The sequence below is a fragment of the Agelaius phoeniceus genome, chromosome 16 (genome assembly GCF_051311805.1).
Source record: "Agelaius phoeniceus isolate bAgePho1 chromosome 16, bAgePho1.hap1, whole genome shotgun sequence".
Taxonomy (NCBI): domain Eukaryota; kingdom Metazoa; phylum Chordata; class Aves; order Passeriformes; family Icteridae; genus Agelaius; species Agelaius phoeniceus.
Window position 1 is genome coordinate 3,164,893 of NC_135280.1, and position 22,637 is coordinate 3,187,529.

General features: G+C 43.1%; 2 protein-coding genes across 3 annotated transcripts in view; one reads left to right on the forward strand and one right to left on the reverse strand.

Moving 5' to 3' along the window:
* Positions 1–944: 944 nt before the first annotated feature.
* ARPC1A (actin related protein 2/3 complex subunit 1A) lies at positions 945–17,178 on the reverse strand. Of its 2 annotated transcripts, none has more exons than XM_054643479.2 (10): positions 17,019–17,178; positions 13,692–13,773; positions 12,859–12,963; positions 10,195–10,417; positions 8,485–8,592; positions 5,430–5,642; positions 4,168–4,243; positions 3,788–3,981; positions 2,444–2,534; positions 945–1,336 (listed from the first exon to the last, which is right to left on the reverse strand). In XM_054643479.2, exons 2-10 carry the CDS (start codon positions 13,753–13,755, stop codon positions 1,298–1,300), a joined length of 1,113 nt encoding a protein of 370 aa, XP_054499454.1. In that variant the 5' UTR covers positions 13,756–13,773; positions 17,019–17,178; the 3' UTR covers positions 945–1,297. The 2 variants fall into 2 exon arrangements, with proteins under 2 accessions (XP_054499454.1, XP_054499453.1); XM_054643478.2 differs by having other exon boundaries at positions 13,692–13,796.
* Positions 17,174–22,637, forward strand: part of KPNA7 (karyopherin subunit alpha 7) — a 48,854-nt gene continuing 43,390 nt past the window's right edge. Inside the window, exons 1-2 of the mRNA XM_077186856.1 lie at positions 17,174–17,236; positions 22,449–22,510. The gene's annotated coding sequence lies outside the window, so the exon portion shown is untranslated. The remainder of the gene's footprint in view (positions 17,237–22,448; positions 22,511–22,637) is intronic.

Genomic DNA, 22,637 nt, shown 5'->3' on the forward strand with positions numbered 1-22,637 from the left:
AATTTTCAGCTTTGTAAAGCAATGCTATGAGGCAGCTAATCCCCTCAGAGCACAGCAAGGCAGCAACACAGGGAGGAGGAATACACTCCAAGAAGAAAGTTGTGTGCAAATGCCTCCATGAGCTCCTGAGGCTCAGAGCTGAACTGAAACAGGTACCTGGGCACAAAGATCAGCACAGAAGCCAGATCACACTGACACCTCTGTTTGCAGCTTCCTTTGCCCACCAGTTGCTATAAACACAGGATTTTACTGGTTGGGAGCTCAGCTCTAACGGGACACAGAATCTCAGAACCACTGAGGGTGGAAAAAACCTCCAAGTTCATCAGGTCCAACCTGTGACCAATTCCCACCTTGCCAACCAGCTCAGAGCACCAAGTGTCATGTCCAGTTGTTCCTTGAACACCTCCAGGGATGGTGATTCCATGAAGTTCCACAGTCTTACCACAAGATTTGCTTTTCATTTGTCTTCTCCAGATGAAGCTCAGCAGATTTTTGTCTCACTTTCCACACAGAGCTTTCCATCCTGTCCCCCAGGCACTGACCTGGGAGCAGGCTTGGCACCAATCCCAAAGGCAACTACAAATAATTCTGGTCACTCACCTTTGGAAAAATGTCACCCACTGAGCAGACAACAAAAAAAGACATTTGGGTTAATTTGCTGTTGTTACAGATCAAATGCAAGGCAGACAGAATGAAAAGAAGTAGGATAAAATCATTCATCCTCCAAAATTGTCATCTCAAGGGAAGAATTCCTCTGGAAGAAGCTCATCTGAATCTTCATATCCAGATATCAGGACTCCAGGTCTGTCAACTTTAGAACCTTTCAGTTAAGGTGAACTTCTGCTTTAAGGCCATAAAATATCAGTGCAGGGTTTTCCTCACTCCATCTCTCTCCCAATTTCCTTAACACCCCTTTTTTAATCATTAAGCATCAAAACAAAGAATCAGTTTTTCTCTTTTTTATTATTATTATTATTATTATTATTTCTAGCAGACAATTTACATAAAATTCCCCTTTTAAGTTAGTGATTCATAACTTCCTGCAATAAACTACCTTAAGGAGCAGCTTTGGTAAAGAATGGAATGAAACAACCAACCAAAAAAAAAAAATAACAATCACAGCTGATTTTGAAACCAACACAATTCACCAAATTTAGATTCAAAAGAAAATCTGCCAAGCTGTATTTTCTCAGTGTTTCCAAATATTTCACCTTCCTCCTCCCTTTTCAGGTTTGTGCAGATGTGGGAGCTGCATTCTGTCAAGCAGTTTGTCCTGCTAGATCATGGAAATCCATCTTTACATGATTCGTAGCCCTTGGATGGAGGACTCTAAAGTCTTGTAGGAGAGAAAAAAAATCTTAATTACAATCTGCTGCCATAGCTTGAGCTAAATAATTCAGTGTAAATGCTAACAAAACCAAGCAAAGAACATGAATATTTGAAATCAGACTCAGTCACAGAATCCCAGAATGGTTTGGGTTGGAAGGGACCTTAAAGATCATCTCATTCCAGCCCCTGCCACAGGCAGGGACACCTTGCACTGTCCCAGGCTGCTCCAAGCCCCATCCAGCCTGGCCTTGGACACTTCCAGGGATCCAGGGGCAGCCACAGCTGCTCTGGGAATCTGTGACAGGGCCTCCCCACCCTCACAGGGAAGAATTTCTTTTTTAAGTAAAGGATTTCCTTCTAATGCAAGAGCCAGAGACCACAACAGTCATTCCTTTCAAAATCAGCCATTTACAGGCCAATGATACAGACCTAAAACTGCACTAAGCAGCTTAGAGATCACCTCAACTTCATGTTTGACTCCTGTCCCCACCAGAGCACTCTGGCACCACAGAACACAGACAATCTGTTCCTTCCCTATATCAGAGCCCATATCCCAGTTTTGGGAAGCCCAACAGGGACCTCTGTTGGCCAGGCCTGAGCAAAGCAAGCATGGATATTAAAATACATCCTTTTAGCATTTTCAATATTGTATTTTCCAGCTGTTAGAGACAACTTCTTACTCCTTGGGTAAGTTAATTCTGAGAGGACAGGGCCATGTTGTGCAGCAGGACAATGAGCAGAGCCCCATGGCATGGGAGAAGGAAGAGGCAGGGGGTTCTGTTGTACTAATTGTTCCAGCCCAACTGTGGCTGAGGCTGGAGAATGAAAGAATTAAGGGGATTTCTACAGGGATATTAAGTAATTCTATTAAAAAATAAGTCTGTATTATCACCATCTGCTTAACAAACTGCATCTGCATTTATGCAGATTCTTGGATCAGTTTTTTTTTATGGACTTCACTAATGGTTTTGAATATTCCAGTCTGGATTTCCTGCTGCTACTAAAACCTGGCTTGGGGCTGAGCCCCAGGAATTGATACTAGAGATTAAAAAAAATAAAAAATCCATCACCCCAGCTAGTTCACATAAACATGGTAGTAAAAGCACATTTTTACCTTAAAATCCCAGATGGTCATTGCTCCGTCGATGCCGGTGGTGCAGAATTTCCGACAATCCCGTTTGTCTATCTCATAAATAGACACTTGGCTGCAAACAGAGAGTGAGAGCTCCAACACCCATTCCAGAGAGCCAGAAAACTGGGAAATTTGGGTTGAATTCTACTCCTACTCTTTGGATGGAGACATGACTATACCAGAGCCTACACTAGATTCTTGGTAGAATGCCTCAGAAAAATAAGCCAAGAAAAAGATGCTGAAAGCTCCTTAATGGCTTGGTGAGACTAAATGTTTGCCTTGAATAAAGAGAAATTGCTCAACATCCCTGGGGATCACATAATTTTTTTAATGCAAAGATATTTTACCCAATTAACCTGAATGAATCCTTTCAATTAACAGAATTGTGGAATGGTTTGGGGTGGAAGGGACATTAAACTCATCCAGCCCCACTCCCTGCTATAAGCAGGGACACTTTCCACTATCCCAGGTTGCTCCAACCTGGCCTTGAAAACTTCCAGGGATGGGGCAGCCACAGCTTCTCTGGGCAGCCTGTGCCAGGGCCTCCTCACCCTCACAGGGAAGGATTTTACTGAATGTTTAACTTAAATTTTCACTCTTTCAGTTTGAAAACAGTGATACATAATAAATAAATACACATGGCAGTAACATCTGAAGTAGGAAGCTGGGATGTGAATTTCAGGTGGATTTTGCTGGCTGGATTTTGCACAATGCCACCAGCCTCTTGGGAACTACCCACATATTTGATAAGATAAGCTGTGTCCAAGGTACACAAGACATTAACCATGAGCAAACAGCTGTAGCCATGTCAATGATTAACCAGCACCCACGTAAATCCCAGAAACAGAGAGCTGCTAGGGAAAGACCACAAGGGATACCTGTAGCCATGATATTTTCTGAAAAATCCCTTTGCTAGGATTTTTCTCCTGAGAAGCAGAGAGAAACAAAATGTAAACAATAATTATCTGCTGCTGTGGAATGCAACACGTGGATCTTTGATTGGTCCATGTTGGTTGTTTCTAATTAATGGCCAATCACGGTCAGCTGGCTTGGACTCACTGAGAGTCAGGAGCTTTTGTTATTCATTCCTTTCTATTCCTTGCTTGCTAGCCTTCTGATGAAATCCTTTCTCCTATTCTTTTAGTATAGTTTTAATATAATATATATCATAAAATAATAAATCTAAAATGGAGTCAGATCCTCATCTCTTCCCTCCTCCTGGGACCCCTGCGAACACCACAGGTACCAGCTCCACCCTCCTGGTACAGCAAAGCCAAGTGCTGGCAGAACAGCCTGCCAGGAGAGCACTGCCAGGAGAGCACTCACGTGATGCTGTTTTGGTGCAGGGTCTCCAGGGTGGTGTTGCGGTCCTCCGTGGTGGCTCTTTTGTCCATGTTGCGGAAGCGCTCCATGGCCGAGATGTTGCGCTGGATGCTCTGTTTGGGAATGTCCAGTTTGGACACGAAGCTCAGCAAGCCACGCTCGTCACAGTTGAAGAGCATTGGGCAGCAGTCGTGGCCCTGCAAGCAAAAACCCGTCAGGAAACAGCACCTCAGCATTCCCAGCCTGCCCTTCCAACAGGTAAACAAACACTGGCCCAGGGCACAGCTGGGTTAGTGTTGTTATTATTAACTTGCAAAATATGGGGTTTTCTCCCCATCCAAAACATGACAAAGCTCTGCAAGGAGGAAATAGCAAACACTTACAGCTGCCACCACGCTGTTCTCCGAGACAAAGGACACGCTCAGGAGTGGGAGGAACTCTGTTTTCAGCTGTGAAACCCTGAGCACAAGGACATTTGTTAGAGGGATTCACTGAAACCTCTCATTTTCAGCTCTAACAAAAATAGGCACCCTTCCCACGCAAGGATTTTTGGAAAAGTCAAGGTAGCTTGGCTGTCCTGAGGTGACAACAGAAGGTTGTAATTTGCAACAAAAAGTTTCAGCCTAATAAAAGTGTGCTGGAAGATTTATAACAAAGCCAAGTATTCCAGGTGAAAGGCTAACATTACCAAAATTATGTGTAAACAAGGGCAAGAGTTGAAAAGGAATACCCCCAAAAATATCTGTACTGATGAAGATATTAATTTCATTTGAATATAAAAGACACTTGAAATTTTGATACTTGACATCTTTGCAGAGGCAAAAAGCCTTGATGTTCATTTAAGTCAACCTCTGTGATTTAATGACAAATAAAGATTCTTAAACACTTTATAATGAATTATATAACTAGAAATATAAAAATTCTTAAACACTTTATAATTAATTATATTCCCTGCCAGGTACTTATACAACTGTATTGATCAGAACCACAATTCAAAATTAATCCCAGCAATGCCTGGATGACCCCAGAGACTTCTGTTACCAAAACATATGGAGAATCTCATCCTTCCTGGCTGGAAAGCCAAGGACACTGCAAAGTTATGCAGATCAAGAGGAGCAGCAGAAGGAGCAATTGTTATTAAAGTATTTTGTTGGATTGGAAGGTGTAAGTTGAAACCTTGCATCAGCAGCATCTTAAGGACAGATGTTGAAATTAATATTTCATGAACTTATTTTCCAGCTTCTGGTTAGGGATGTGGTCTTAGTGCTGCAGTGAGCATGGATTCTCTTTGAATTGGGAACATTGTCTGGAATATTGCTTGGAATATTTTGTATTGCAAATACTGTTTTGAAAAAGGAAATAATGTTTCCCTGGTTACTTTTTTCCTCTTTTTTCCCCCAAAATAAATCAGCTATACTCTCACCAAAGGATTCTTACAAAAAATTTAAATTCTATACTCTAAAATTCACAGAAACAAACCTTATTCATGGAGGTTTATATTTGCCTCAAAGAGACCTGGAGCCTACAGTAAAACAGGCGACAGCGGCGCGAGCTTGTGAGCCCAATATTCCACACCATGGAACCATGGAATCACTAAGGCTGGAGAAGACCTTGAGGATCCTCAGGCTCACAAGGGGATACTCACATCATGTTTTTGGAGGCATCAGCCACGGACACGGTGCTGTCGTGGCTGACCCAGGCCAGGCGGTTGCCACTGGCGGAGAAGCTCACGCTGTGCACCCACCCTCCGCTGCCCGCGCCCCCGAATTCCGACATCAGCTGCCCAAAAGGCATCTTGGAGCCCCAGGGTGTGCTGGCTGGCTTTTCATCCACTTCCTTAATGTAAGCAGAGAACACCCTGCAAATAAAAAGAATTTTGTGTGAACAAAGAGAGAACAAAGGTCTTGGGAGTGTGGGGTGTGTTTCATGTTGGAAGGAGAGAGATGGGTCCTGATTTTCTGAAAATAAAATATTTTGGTGTCTTTGAACAAGCCTGGAAGCAGCAGCGTGCAGAGGGAAAGCAGCAGTAAAAAGGGTGTAAAGCACACAGGTTTCTCATGAATGCTGTTCTTGTAGCCCTCTCTCTTTTTTCCAGAAGATGGCACAAAAATACACGTTGTCAGTGCATTTTTCCCCGTGCCAAGATTTCCCTTTCATCCTTTTGCAGTGCTAACAGCTCTCCAGAGTCAAGCCTTCAGTTAGAGAAAACCCAGGAATGGCACTGTATAATTAGAAGCTAATACAAACACCTACAAAATTACCCACTTTTTAAGAACATTCCCATTTTAGCAGGATTTCAAAGAAAGAAATGTGATGTTCTAATGCCAGCAAAGGAGCTCTGAGCCACCTTCTTCCGGCCCATTATTGCAAAAATGCCTTGAAAACCTGAAATACTGCAATGTTTTTACAGATTTTTTTTTCCCAGCACTACAGTTTTTAAGGTATGTTTAAATAGAAAGCCTCCCCCTTTCATCAAATTCCTTCTGCATGATTCAGACATGCCACAATATGGTGTTCTTGACTGTTACCATGGAATTTATTGGGACGTCACAACCATAGGATTTGAGTCCATTGAACAGGAGGAGCAAGGCAGCTACACCATGCTACTACCAGAGGAAAAAAAATCAGTGCAAATGAGAAACTATAATCAAATATTCATGGTTGCAGTCACACACAAACAGGAATTATTTTATAGTGAGTTTAAGGAAATGTGGCCTCCCCTTCCCTGTTTTTTGTATCCTTTGTGTGAGTGTGGGGTAAGCACTTCCAAAAGTACCTATATTCAGCTTATTTCAATAAAGCTGCTCATATGGAATGAGAAGGGTTTAACTGCAGCTATATTAGGTACAGATTTTCAGGGAATTAAGTATGGATATATATTTGGCTCTATTAGTTTAAATATAATCTAATGATAATCCTTTAAAAATCTGAATTTTATAGAGCTACCTAAAAGGATGGTCTCTTAATGTATGGAAGTAGGACAGGATGTTTAAAGCAACAGCCTTTGACACAAGGCAGGAAAATCATACCTAAGTAGGGAAGACCTTGAATTTAACTGTTAGTTAAAAATATAAGAAGTCTTCCCCCTTATTAAAGTCTCCCTGTCTTTTAAAACCAAAATCACCTCAGCTTGAAGGCCCCAGCCTTCAAAGAATTTTGGGAAATGACTTTCATTCCCTCAGCAAGAACATAAAATCATACTTATGTGGTGCTTGTAGCTATAGATACATATGTATTTCAGATAAATAGAAGGGAACCTCATTTATCTTGGCCAAGCACCAAAAATCTCTGCTGAATACTCAGCAATTTGCAGCCTCCTGCCCTCCATTCCTTCTCTAAAATGTTTCCCATTTAGCTGCTTATTACGTGGCAGTGGCTCTGGCAGATCCATTTCCTAATTTCCATCAGAACAGGTGCACACTTCAGGTATCTTAATTTTTTTTTAATATGGAACTGAAGGAAGAACTGGAATTCTGGAGATCTGTACTCCTCATTTACAAAAGAGAATAGTTTTTCATAGTTTTGAGGAAGAAACATAATCCTAGAATCCCAGAATGGTTTGGGCTGGACACACACACGTTTCAGGTCACCTATGTCAAAATCCTGAGGTCCTTTATGAAACCAAACTGAAAAACCTCAAACATGTGAAAAGCAGCTGCTTCTGTTTCACATCACCTATTTTGTGACAGGAAGTGAATACATACAGTTTATCTAATTTAAACTGTAAATAAGGCAGGAAAGAGGAGACAACTCTCCCCTCTCTTTCCCAGCTTCCATTTAACATCTCTCCTTACATGAAAAGGTATCAAAGGACAGGGTTTAGATGTGAGGGTTTCATTCTGAAATAAGGAATGCAACAGTCAGTCCCACCTCCCCCTCCCACTCCTCCTTAGTCATTTTTAGTACACACTTTGAAGCTTAGAAATTGCCCTATTACATAAAGAATTTAAGAAAAGAAGCTTTCATTATCATTGAAGGTACAAGTGATTAAGTCAATGTGGATTCAAGTCAGGCCCTGCAGACTCCCCATGCAGACTTCCCTGCAGTGACCCCAATCACTCAGCACAGAGCAGTTTGCAGGGCCCATCCCTCACACTGTAATTTCACAATCAGTTGCAAAGTCTCCCCCATCCATCTCTCACACCAATCTGCCTTTCTGCCTTTAACAGCCTTTTTTTTTTTTTTTTTTAATGGTCTTCAAAAATCTCTTCTATTGTGTTGAGTTGCAGGTGGATCAATTGCTTGACTCTGCTCCCCACAGGCAAAGGGGAGGAAACAAGGAACTCAGAGAAAAAAAAAAAGGGATTAACACCTTTGGAAATGACCAGTTACTCTGAATTTTGGAAAAGTGCACCATTAGGGTATTGCTTTTTACCCTCTAACTAGCAGTGCTGGTGTCCTACAAGGTAACACCTGCTAATCCAACTTCAGCCCAATGACCAGCTCTCAGCCTAAATGCTGTGTAATCCCCCAAATTCAGGTGTGTCCCTCAGCAGATCCACGCTGGCTGTGCAAAGTCAGGACACAGCAGCACCAAAGCCAAGCTTTCTCAAGCTGGGTATTTTATTTTGGTACCAACAACAGTACACAATGAGCCACCTTTTATTCTGATAGCAAGTGCAAATACCTGATCAACATGCCCAAGCTACTGATCTGATCAAGTAACCCAAACTGTAGATAAAAGTTTTGGTTTCTCTCACCTGCACTTGAAGTCACAGGATCCTGCAGCCAGCAGGACATTGTTGGGGTGCCAGTCCAGGCTGAGGACAGTGGAACGAATGGGCTTTTTAATGTGTTTGCTCACCCACCTAAAACAAAACCAAACCAAAATGAGACATACATTTTATATGAACATATTTTACCTGATTCCCACAAATCCATGAAGCACTCCTCAAAAAGATTCCTCCCTGTCAATGACTAAACACATCAGTTTTGGAAGAAACTTCATGTTCAAATCTTTCACATTCCCTTGTGCAATCTGTGAACTTTATGGTTAGCTTAATTAAACTTTCAAATATTATGAACAAACTCATTAAATATGTATCTCCTCAGTTAAGTCCTATTCCCCTTCAAGGTGATTTTTATGATGCATCAGATGGAACTCCTTGATGTGAATTTTGCCCAGGAACTGCCAGGTCTCTTCCCCCAGGGAACACAAGGTCAGCTGGGACTGTGACACTGAGCTAAGCAGCACTATTTTCATGGATCACCAAGCACAAGTCCTTCTCCAGTCCTTCCAATGAATTTTATAGTCACATCTCTTGCCTATTGACTTTTCTACTGTTTAAAAATACAATAACTATAAAACACACCAAGAAAATGGGGGGACTGCCAACGACCCAACCAGTGCATTCATCTCAATTATCTGCAGTGCAGTGCAAAGTGGTCCTGCTGCTGAACTCATCAATAGTGGCCTAAATATGTCTCAGCAGATTTGGTTTATCTGAACTATTTACAAACCAGTAATGAAATCTATTATTCACTTGATGGCCTTTGAGATGATGGTGCTTTTTCTTTGATTTTACTTCCATCAGGCACCAGTTTTAAGGCTCACAATTTACAAATTATATTTCTTTAGCGTATGGAGTCTTGATTCTTTTGCAGGCAAGTGAGGCAGAGAAAAAATATTGATAAGTGAATATGCTGGAAAGCATAAAAGTCCAAAACAATCTTTAAAATGTATTTTGCAGATGGTGCCATTGTTTTTCATCTCCACATGGCAGACTGCACAGAGGACACCTGTGTTTTTGTGCCTGTTTAAGCAACCCAAAGTAAGAGATACCCCACATGCTGATTTCAGCTACAGATGATACAGCAAATGTAGCTCCATTAACTACATGAAGGAAATGAGAAAAATGTTAATGGTGGAAATATCTTTGTGATATTTCCTATGTGAAATGTAGAAACTGTGGTAAAAGTACGTGACAAAATGCAGAACAGGTTGATGACAAGCTCAAACATCTTCTAACAGATCACCCTGGAGATGTGACAGAATGACAAGAAATGGCCCAAAATAAAAGATACAGAAGGAAGACTCTAGTGAAGATTTCTTCATTCATTCTGGCACGAAGAGAGGGAAGGAAATATTTATCTTTTTTCAACCATAGAGTTGTAGTAATGAAACCTTTACTCTGCAAAAATTCTTGCACTTTCAGAAAAGCAACATATGTTTATGGCAGTCAGGCAGAACCCATCCATGCCAACTTGTAATGGCTGAAAATAGGCAAAGGCCTTTAGGTGCTACAGCAGAGTGAAGAGACAGAACCTTATTCCCCAAATGTTAAAGTCCACAAAAGAACTGAGGCCATCCCTCTACATTTCCTGAGTATTTCGGGTATTAGTGAAATAGTAACAGCATTAAACAACTTCAGCTTTCCCACAGGGACCTTCAAGACACAAAATCAGCTCACCAGTCATTTTCAGACTCAAAGTAGCACACGGATATGAGCCGAGCTCCACTGCCCACAGCAAACTTGTTCTCCAGGGGGGACCACTTGACGAAGGTGGCGGCGCGGTTGATCCTGAGGATGACCAGGGTGGGTTTCCACACGCCGTCCTTCTGGCTCCACACGTAGGCGTTGCGGTCAGCGCCGCACGTCACGATGCGGTCGCTCTTGGGAGCCCAGTCAATTCCTGCCAGGGAAGGGGGCACAGGAATTCATTTTCTCCTTTACATTAAAGCAAAACAGAGATCACCTCACAGCTCTCTGTCACAGAATCCCTGAATGGTTTGTGGTGGAAAGGACCTTAAAGATTGTCCAGTTCCAACGCTGTGCCGATGCCCATTCACTATCCCAGGCTGCTCCAAGCCCCATCCACTTGCACACTTCCTTGGACACTCCCAGGGATTCAGGGGCAGCCTCAGCTTCTCCAGGCAATCTGAGTCAGGGCCTCACCACCCTCACAGGGAAGAATTTTGCCATATCTAACCTAAATCTCCCCTCTTTCAGTCTGAAGCCATTCCTCCTTGCCCTGTCACTGCAGTTCCTGACAAACTGATCACTGACACAGTTATTATTGTTATGTCATTCCCTTTCATCTCTTATTCTCCAGGAGCTACTTCAAGCTGTTAGGGATACTTGTTTCTCCCTCTAGCTTTCATCAAAACTGCAGATCCCAAATTCCCCAATCCCAAGGATTTGCTGGCTGAGGAAGCTCCGAGGGCTGGCCAATAGGTGGAGCTCTGCAGACCGGCCAAGGCCTGTCCACCAGCACCCTCCAAACCTCTGACTCGTGCAAGATCCCTCTCAACAGCTGAAACTCAGCAATTCTAAAACTGCACAACCTCTAACAACATTTTGTGCTTGCTGCCAGACTGCAGCCAAGATCTAAAGTTTAGATAACAGGGCTTTTTGGTTAGCTGTTATCAATCTTTATACACTGACACAATGCTTATGTTTTTTTTTCTTCTGTGCCTATTTAAGCTGTGCCACAAGAAAGGTTTAACAAGAAAAAAAATAACAAATTCAAACAATAAAATAAAACCTTTGATAAAGCTGCCATTGCTTCTTTCCCCTCCTAGGCAATGAAGGATGTTCCCAACTGGAAAGTCTTATGGGAACATTATTTTTTATCTTTTCTCTAGCATCCTTTGGGATGCAGTCCTCAACTCTCCTGCCACAAATTATGTATCAGTGGTTTTCCATTACTACATTCAGTATTAAAAATATCTCTTAAGCTCACAAACTGAAAGTGGGATAAAAGCTGTAGAAAGAATTTGCACTAATGTTATCATCTTATTCATACATTGTTTACTTCAAAATAGATTTATGCTTAAAAAGTGAACAGCTTGGTAGTCTGAAACTGCAGCTACAGGAGTTCTAGCACTGCCTTTGAAAGAGGGACCATCCTTGTCTTTCTTTCCTTCTCCTGCCCACCTCCTCTCACCAGCCCTGGTGCTGCTCTGACTTAGGCCAAGTTCAGATTTTTAGCTGGGCAGGAAACAAGCTCTTCCTGTGAGTGAGCAGAGGCTGCTCAGCACAAACCTGAGCCACACAAGGACCTTGTCCCCTGTGATCAGGAGCTGCAGTGGCAGCAGCTGACTCACTCCTGCCAGGGCTTACAAGCAGTTTGATCAGTGCATCTCCTGTGTGTAACCACAGCTTAACTCCACTCTTTACACTCACCCCAGTGTTTTGTACTCCAAAGGTTCACACTGTGCAGGAGAGCAGGGAGAGCTCTTTTCCCAAGTCATGAATATTTGGCTTCTAACACTAACAGGTACAAGCAGAATGTCTTGGGGGGGACACACTTCATTTGTAAATGCAGCCCAAGGGACTCTGCACAAAGAAGCAGGGATAGCTGCACTCTTGGACAGCAACAACTGGAAAAATTGAATGAAGTTCCTGCTGTTGGACTGATACTTCTGCCCATTAATGAGGTGAAAAGAGCATCTGCTGCTTTGGGCAAGTGCTTGTATTAATTATTTTCATTTCCTTAAGAGAATAAAGCCCTTTTAAAAATATCACCATGGAAAAAAAACCCCAATCCAGTAATATAAAAGACAGCCACAGAATAATCACATTTTTTAAAATAACACCTTGTGACTCATTGTGGTAGCTCTTCTTAATTTTCATTGTGGATGTACAGGGCCTGCAATAAATGTGCTCACTGATGGTGTAAGTCCAGGACTGACCACTTCATATGTTTATACAGTCCTTAAAAAAGGGTATTTATTGTTGTTGGAAACCACAAAGCAATTCTACAGTTGTATACTTGATGAAATTTTAGTACTAGCACTTGAAAGGGAACAGCATGCATCACTGTGACACAAGCAGATTACTTCAGCAGACTGAAAATGTGTTCTCATTATGTCATTAGGGATGAAAAATAAGCCATAGATAAGAAAAAATGGCTCAGTAACTCCACTGAAATGTCTGGAAATGAGATAGGCTTTTCTTCCTAACATTCACTGCATGCAGTTCAGAAAACTGCTGCAAGGCTCTGTCTAAGTGGGAATGCCAACCTATAAAAAGATCTATTTACTCAACACTTGCAGATTTTCTGTTCAGAATCTCAACTGGGGAAAACAGGAGGGGTTGGAAAAACTCATGTGTGGCTCAGCACATTCTCACCTGTAATGTGTCCATTGTGTTCCTTCAGCTCGTGAGCCTTCACCCACTGGTTCCCACTCTTCTTGTAGATGTGCACTTCATGGTTATTAGGGCTAATGGCAATCTCTTGAAAGAAGAAATAAAATAATCCAATTGTACAGAAGGCTTTTTAACAGCAAATCTATATTTGGAAAGATTTTTCCCATCTAAAACCTCTATTTACAAATTTGAGAGCATTACATGGGCTTTGTAAATGAAGGGCCAAAGTCCCTGGAAAATCTCCAATGATTATGGACAAAGAATCATGGAATGGTTTGGGTTGGAAGGCATCTTTAAGATCTTCCAGTTCCAACCCCCTGCCATGGACAGGGACACCTTCCATTGTCCCAAGTTGCTCCAAGCACCATCCAACCTGGCCTTGGGCACTGCCAGGCACAGCTTCCCTGGGAATGTGTGGGAAGAATTTCTTCCCAAAATCCCACCTAACCCTGCCCTCTGGCAGTTTGATATTGCTACACATATCATGGTCATGAGTACTCTGCACAGGAAGACAACACATTTGGAACACAGCAATCCACATCATATAGAAAACTTGGCCAAGAGGCAAAGCTTTGTGGAGCACCAGGAAGACTCAATTATCTCCTATGCCAAAGTTCCAGCAACTGGCTTAGAGAAACTCAGATTTGGAAGACTTGTGCTTTTTTGGATCAGAGGTAGAACATGTAGAGCTATGCATCTGAACACACCTTCCCTAAATGTGACCCAGAACATCACCAGATGAAATACCAACAGCAGAAAGAAAACAGCAATTGGCAAAAAGATCAATTAAAAATGCAAATGAAGTCATGACTTACGAGTACGGTCTCTGTTCCAGGCATGGCAGGTGATTGGCTCCAGCAGGAACTGATGCAGAGACATTCCGAGTTCAAGAGGCTCCTATGTTGTAAAAAGTGAAAAGGCTGAAAGGTGTAAAATTGAAAACAAAACGCTTCAAAATGAGAGAATTAATAAAACAAAGTTAACCTTCAACATTTACCAAGCATCTTTTAGTGCAGTGCTACAATTAATTTACAGATCACAAGTTAATAAATATGATAAGGCTGCTCAAGAGCTGCCTGTGTCACACCCCTGATATTTTCAGTAGGATGATGGATTTGCATTGTCCTGCTTACATTAGCTAATTGCAATTGCCCTAAAAGCCAGATACACTTGCTTCTTTGTGTATCCTCACAGACAAGAGAGCAGGTCCTCAAGAAATCTAATAAACCTATTAATTTTACTATGGAAATAGAACAATTAAAAAATAAATATCTAGGACAAAGGTCAGGGTGAACTGATTCTAAAGCCTGACTTGTATCCAGGCTCACAGGCAGCACAACAATAAATTTTTATTTTCAAGAAGTGAAACTGATGTGTAACTGATCTGCTGATATATTATTTGATAAAACCATTTATATGTATCCTAGGGAAAAATTAGTAAGATTAGTAATTAACTAATTAGCAATTTCTTCAAATTAATTATAGCACTGAACTATTTGATAATCAGGCTTCTGCCCCATGAAATTCAAACACTAAAACAAGCTGAATCATTATAGTTTGTGAGTATTTTGTTTAAAAAAGGCTAAATACCTACTTTTTTCTTGTGACTGATGGCTGTTATAAGAGACAGTGCTGAAGTTCTGCAATTGGAGACACATCCATCCACAGACACAAAGTTGTTTAAAATGTTTTTATTATATTATCTTCCATCCATTTATGCTGCCTTTGGTTAATACAGGGCATAGTATAGTATATTTTTGAAATGAAAATATTTTAGACATTAAAGTATTTTAGATACTAAAATATTAGTATTTTAGGTATTAAAATACAGTCTTCTATGTGCTGTATTAACCAGAGCAGCATAAATGGATGGAATATAACACCATAAAAACTCAAGGTCACCTGTAATAATAAAAATGTGCACAGCTCAATACATCCAACTTGGACTTGTCAATTCCTTTGGTATATTCCAGTAATTTTCACACTAATTTATCACTGCCTAATGGATCAAAGCATTTTTACCCCCACATATCCCTCTTGAAAGAACTATCTCCGTGATGTCATTCCAAGACATCCACACCCATTGCAGCCTGGAATTACAACATACCCAAGTATGGCCATGTTAGCAGAGGGTGGAGACTTCAGGACAAGGTAGGAGTTTGGAAGCAAACAGGAAATGAATGGCAATCCAACAGAAACTTGGGACTGAAAGAAGGATGAGTGTGCTCTTAGGGAGCCTCAGGAGTTACCACCACACCACCAGCTTAACAAATACCTTGAAAGTGCTGGACCTTGGAGCAAAGCTGAGACAGTTTTTCACCAATGCAAGTAACTGGAGGAACTTTTCATTTTATTTAGTTTTTTGTTTAAGGAAATCGAGCACTGTTATTCTAAAAATATGCAAATGATGGGTGCATTTCAAATGTACTTGAAATACAACTTTTAACAATATGAGCTTTTAGTCCAGCTCATAAGTTTAACCAGCATGATTTTCATGGTTCTTATAATAATCGCATTCCACCAATCAAATGAGGTATTAAATACACACTGTCCTAGGCAAAATAATTAATTAATTTTTGTTAATGTGAAAATGTTGCTATAATCTGGGTTACCTCTGCCCTTGGGCATCCATCATTTGAGATTCCACGTGTGGAAGCAAAACACAACTGCAAAGTGCTTTTTCCAGGATCTTGCTTTAGCTCCTGCCAACATTCAGTAGCAGCACATTTCCATATAGAGGAAAAGTTCAAGAGCTGTTCCACCAACAAGGAATGCTCACCCTTTGCTACTCTTTCCGAAATAAAATGTAAAAATATCCAGTCTCCTCTCCCCAAGGAATGCAGCTATTTTGAAACACTTTCTAATGTAACTGTAATATTTTATTCACAGATTGGCATTACATATAAAATATGGTCCCACTTTAACTCTTAGTTCAGGTATTTTTACTCAGCTGCTCCCAAAACCTATCCAAAGGTGTATAATCCATTCCTTCCCATTGATTGAATTACTTGAGCTCCACAACTGGCTACAAGAGACTTTTTTCCATTTTGGTTTGGTTACAAACCCATAAAACACAACAGTGATGATAACCTCAAGAAGCAATGCTATTTCTGTCTCATGATAGATACACTGCTATGTTCTTTGGGAAGATAAAGCTTAAAGAAGTTTTCCAGTTATATTTATTCTTTACTAATAGACAGGGAAAATTCAGCTCATATTTCTCTTGGGAAAATGCTGCTGGCTTTATAATCCTTAATAAATTAATAACTTCTATGCCTCCCTGTCACCCAAACTGAGAGTCTCACATGGGGAAGATGCTGGTATGACTTTGTTACCAAGTACCTCATGCAGCTCTCCTTGAGTTTTATTTTGAATGGAAAGCAACGGACTTTGAGTTTCAATACAATATTTTAAAATGGAGGGGAAAAAAGGGAAACCTTGCACCTTTGTAGAGCAGTTCTTTCAGTACAAGGCCTGAAAGGATCGAGGCTGGGATGTACAGCATTCAGCTGCTGTCACCTCTTCTGGGGTGAGAAATATGTGCTGAATGGTACTTGCCCATTCCTGGACAAGCAGCCAGCCAGGAAACGGATTCAGAAGTAGAGATGGAATACGTGTGACAGCGAAAAGGGGATCTTTGAAATCCTTTCCCATCCTCGGAGCACCCACACCACTGGCAAACACTTGGTACCAAGCACCTGCGATGCAGGACAGCCTCCCAGCACTGTCACTGCCTCCCAAGTCACTCAGCACGGATTTCCCAAGGGGGTGGGCGGCTCATCTCGGGCACCTCCTGACACCAGACACCGTTAGCAATCAGGTATCAAGGAAATAAAGCCGCCGGGATGGGCACGGATTGTGAGCTGGGCCCTGCCAGCACCGGGCACGGCGGGGGCCGTGCGGGCACAGCGGGGAATATGGGGGGCACAGCGGGGGAAACGGGGGACACCTCCTCGGCCTCGCCTCTCCCCGGCCCCTCCAGGCGAAGCGGTGAGCGGTGCCCACCGCCTCACCCTCAGCACGGCGTCCGCAGCCCCTCGGGGCAGCGATGCTGCGGTGCCTCCCCCCCGCGCTGCCCTCACGCCGGCGGGCCCGCAGGCTCCCCCCGGCCGGCGCCCATCGCTGCCGCGGCCGGGACTCACCTGAGGCGGCGGGGGCGGAGCGGGACTCGCGGACTCTGGGCAGTCAACGCGACTCCACTCCGGCGGCGGGAGAGGCCGAGCGGGCCCGGCTCTGACACGGGCGGCAGGAAACGCGCGGGGCGCCTGCGCCGCCAGCCCTCCCCACACAAAGGGCGGAGCGGCGCCTGCGCGGCCCCTCAGGGCGGGGCGGCCCCGGCTGGAGCTGAGGAATTGACAAGGTAAGGAGAGAAATTTAAGATCGTAAAGCACGGCTGGCAACAATGCACCCCCGCCATTGTGTGTCCTAAACCGCATCAGGCAAGCGCCTCTTCCGGGGGCGGTGAGTCCACCGCTTAGCTGGGTGAGCTGTTCCAATGTCTGACCGCCCGAACAGTGAAAACAATAAATTATAACATCTAACCTGACTCTCCAGGGACTCAAGGCCATTTCCTTCAGTCCTCTCACTGCTGGCACGGTAGAAGAGGCTGGATCCGGCCTCAATACACGCTTCTTTCAGATCTACTGCTGTAGTCAGCCTGGAGCACAAGTAATGAAAAAAAAGGAAAAAAAGAAGGTATTTCCCCCTGCCCGGTTGTTTCTCCGAGGAGAAAAACACAAAGGTGTGATTATTAATTGTTCCCAGTAGATGACTCTGAAAATACAGAGGTGCTGGACACATACATGAGATTGGGTCCCAAACAGCAACACTCATAACCCATCCTACAGGATACATCATGTAGAATCTAATCTGGTGTAATTGCTGGTATAATGGAGACAAAATGCCACAAATATGAGAGCAAATAAATCCACACTGACTTTCTATGGGATTAACCAAACCCATTTCCTCAGCCATGGCTTATAAGGTTTTCTAGACCTTTCATGAACCTTTTGCCCTCATCTGGACACGCTTCAGCACCTCAATGTCCTTTTTGAAATGAGAAACCAAAACTAAACTCAGCACTCAAGGTGTGGTGTCACCAATGCCAAGTACAGGGGGACAGTCACTGCTTGGTCCTGCTGGCCACACTGTCCCTGATACAGGGAAAGATGGCACTGCAGGGGACAGGGCTGCTCTGGAGCCAGGCTGGGAGAGCTGGGGATGTTCAGCCTGGAGAGGAGAAGATCCAGGAATCTTCTGTCCTTCCGGGATCTAAAAGAGCTCCAAGAGAGCTGGAGAGGGACTTTGGACAAGGAATGGAGGGACATGACACAGAGAATGGCTTCAAACTGCCAGAGGGCAGGGTTAGATGGGATATTGGGAGAAATTTTTCCCTGTGAGGATGGGGAGGCCCTGGCACAGATTCCCAGAGAAGCTGTGGCTGCCCCTGGATCCCTGGAAGTGTCCAAGGCCAGGTTGGATGGGGCTTGGAGCACCTGGGACAGTGGAAGGTGTCCCTGCCCGTGGCAGTGGGGTGGAACTGGATAATCTTTAAGGTCCCTTCCAACCAAAACCATTCCATGATTCTATGATTGAGGGTTGGAATATCAAAATAAGTTCATGGGCAATAATTTGCCCTACTCTTAATCCTCTCGAGGAATTGCCTCCTCTTTGGGGTCTCATAGTTTGTCTCCTTCAAACTTGTGAGATTTTGTGAGCTCAAGTAGAACAACAATGAACAAAAAAGTCTGGGAGAATGAGGAGGCATAAATGAGCCCCAGATATACTGAGGAGCAATAGAGTAGTGAGTTTAATTTCAAGTCTGAGAGAAAATAAACAATTTATAAGCATCTCAAAGGAAAAAAGAAGGTGACTGCTGGCCAGTATGGCTTTGTCAGGAATGAATTGAGCCAATCTAATTTCCTCTTCTGGCAGCATAACAAGGATTGCAGATAAGGGCAAAGCAATGTATGTCATATATCTTGATTTTTAGTAGAGTTTCTGACACTGGCTTGCAGGATATTCTAATAATAAACTGGGAAACCAGTCTAGATGATACTGCTCTAAAGGAGTTGCAAAACTGGTTGAGGGAAGAAGTACTTAATATCAGTGCTTGTACAGGGAATTACCTGTGCATTACTCATCTGTGATGCAATAATACAATTACTGCATCTGAAGCTGAGATCAAGTTCAGAATAAACACAGTGGCAGAACCAGGGTTCAAAATGGGAGCTCTGTGGTAAAAATGGGATGTGGTTGAGCAGCAGGTGCACTGCTCTTCACTCCAACACCATCAGATTTACACCACTGGGAATAGATAGGGCAGCTGTGCTGCAGGGGAGGGTGGAGGGGCTGCTGAGGGTCAAAAGCTGAACAGGAACAAAAAATATCTTTTTGTAGATGAGGTAAACACCACACAACACTAAGAAAATCTGAGTAACACACACAAAGGGATCCTGCTCTGCTGAGCTGCATTAGAAGAGCGTTAGAGTCCTGTGCACCAGAGAAATGAGGATGATTTAGGGAAGAAGGTGGCAATAATGATCAGGGCCTTTGAACACGGCTTCAGCTGAACCTGTTGAGAGGACAGAAAACTGAGGGAAGATGTGCACAGTCTTGGAAGAGATGAAAGGCTGCTGCTCTGAGGAAAGGAACAATTTGTTCTCTTATGGCCACAGGGTAGGGCGAGAAGTCATAAACTGAGATAACAACAAGGCAGAGCTGGGTAAAAACTGCCAGCGACTGCTTTGAAGTAGTGAAGCCCTGTGCTAGGAACTGATCTGACAGGATGGAGGGCTGCTCTGAGAGGTTCTTAAGAATGGATCTGAAATATTTGTCAGGATGTCAAAAGTGCGATACAAGGTCTTGTATTCAGGAAGGAGGTGAGAGTGGATGGCCTCTGTCAGGGGTCCTGTGGCTCTGTGGCTGCAAGATGTGTGACCAGTGCAGCCCTTACTGGTTTCACAATAAACCTGCCCCAGCTGCAGGGATTAAAGACACACAACTAGGCCGAGCAGAGTTACATAACTGCAACAAAATTACATTTTAAGTACGGGTTTATGTTTACAAAATAACTTTCACCAGATGGAGGGAGAGCATCTAAATGAGGAGCTCTGCCGAGGTTTTAAGCATTAAAAGCTAAGACCCTGTCTCCAATGAAGCTTCCCAAAGAATTTTCCACCACTGCTCCTGCTGTAGTGCTGATACAATTGCTCTATGCTTAATCCAGGAAGGATGCTGATGTTTTTGAGATTACAGCCTCACAAACAAGGCTGAACTGATTTTAGTGAAAGTGGTTTAGATGCAATCTGACCTTAAGGTATATATGAAAAAAAGATTTAACCTGGGACATCCTCATTCAGCTACAGGGTAGCAGCTAGTCAAAAAGAGATCTTCTGGAAGCAGGCTGTTAGATGCACAAACAGGTAATTGGTGAATGGAAAGTGCATTCTAAGTGTGCACTGCCACAGGAGCTGGTTTTGCCTCTCAGCTTGTTTGGATTTGCTCTTTCTGTGCTCTCTACCCTCCTGTTGTGATGCCTTGCATCTTGACTTTGAGCAGAATACGATGTTCTGCCATCTCACTGTGAAAAATACAAGTTTTCCCCCATACACTAAACCTTAATAAGACTGTGAATAAAGGCTATTGATGACAGGAATTATTTGCAAGAGATGACCTGGATCACATCCCCCATCCTTGACTTGAAGAATCTTTAATCTCTGTTAGCACAGATCCGTCACAAAGTGTTGGATGTGTTCCATCATTCCAGATGTACCAGGGATGTATTATTTGCAAAGTTTTGAGTCTGACACAGAGATAATTCTTTTGTCTGCAGATTCTTTCACACTTTTTCTGTCTTCTTTTAAGAAAATATTTAGCCCTTACTGTGCATCCGTTTGGGGAGAAGAAGGATGCTGCTCCTTTTCCCTTTCTGTTTTACCATTAGTGAAAACATCTGTACCATCCATTAGCTGTTCCAGGAGTACCTCTGTGCCTAAAGAGACTTGTGGAATATCTGTGTTCCCTTGCTCAGAACTGCATGAGTCAGCTGGTGTTGAGAACACACCTATGTTTTCCTCATCTCCATCCCACACCCTTTTCTGCTCTAATAAATTCATGGCAGGTGGATTCAGACACGGGAGCTCCAGCTTCCCTGAGCCACTGGCACAGGGCAAAAGGACAGAGGCCTTGGATAACCTCCCCAGGAAGGAAAGCCTGAGACACAGTGCCAGATGTGCAGTTTGCTTAGAGCCAATGGAGCCATCCCATCTCCCTCTCCTCTGCATCTTCCCCTTCCTGTATGGGCTCTCTTCCTATATCAGAAATGGTTTGATTTAGCAAGAGGAATCTTTGCACTGGAAAAATTGACCTGGAACCTGTCTGATATTTGTGCACAGTGACATCAAGGTGAGGAGAATGGGCATGACCCTGAAGAGTGGTAGTTAATAAGTACTTTATAAATTGTGTGTTCATGTCTGTGCACACATCAGAGACTGTGCTTGAGAGCAGGAAGTGGCTGCACAGAAGGCAGAGGAGAACAATCCTTTGTAGAGAGTGATGCACTCATGTCAGGGACTCTCTCAAAAGGTGCATCCAAGTCTACAAAGTGCCCATGTGTGGGGATGCTGTCAGTATGAACTGAACACAGCTGGTGTTCTGGAGAGGGGAAATGCCCCTGGTGTGCACCAAGTGCCATTGTGTGATCACAGAACACATCAAGCTGGAAGGGACCGGTAAGAATCATCCCATCAAACTCCCAAGTGATGGAACAGAGAGCTGGGGCAAGGCAGACCTACAGACTCCTCATTTGCAGTTTATTCTGCATCTGTCCCATCTGGTTGGTTTTACAGACATTTTTTGGAGAAGACCAACTCCCTCAGAGACCTCTTGTTCTTGTGCAGAATTTTCAGTCTCCACACAGTGTTTCTGTTTGCTGTCTGGCTGTTTCAGTTCCTTCATGTGAAGAGGAGCAGGACAATTGATGTGCCATTTTGAGGGTTAGAAAATGGCCCATTGTTTTGGTATCTACCCCAGGAATTTGAAGTTACTCGTGCCTCTGGAGTTTTGTTGCAGTTGAAAAATAAAAAGTCATGCTGCTGATGACAGCACACCTTCCAAATTCTCCTTTGTGGGTGTAGATCAGCTGCTGAGACCAGTGGCTTGTTCCTGCTGCATCCAGGCACCATAAAGATCCTGATGGATGAGTTCTGCACAGGGTGCAAAGTGCTGAAATTCCCTTGTGCTCCAGTGGGTTCAGAGTTCCCACATGCAGCTTTTCTGCCTAGCCTGGATTTCCTTGAATTAGTGCATTCCCTTTGGGACATATTGGCTGTTAAATGAAAATGTTCCTTTTCAGGTGTTTGTGCTGAATGTGGAAGCTAGGTGCAGGAAAGGGTTTCATAGCTGGTCTGTTGGAATAATCTTTCTAAGATATTTGTACATGTTTTTTTTACCCTGGGGTTTCATAATGGTGTTTTTTTTCCCTCTCCTCTCAGGGCTAACTGTTCTGCCTATTCCATCTTGACTTACAGGTCTTTTATTGCAATTTAATAGTTCTTCTTAATCTTTTCCAGGTGCTCATAATGATCCTGCTCTTGACACAGATCTTTTGCCACACAGGAAGACTGTGAGGAAGGTATGAAACAGATTGAGAGCATAGCTATTTATACAGATCATGGAAAGCTAGGATATGTAGATTTGAAATCTGTGTGTTACCTTCTGAGAAATTTTGCCATATCTTAAATTTTATTGTGTATCACAAG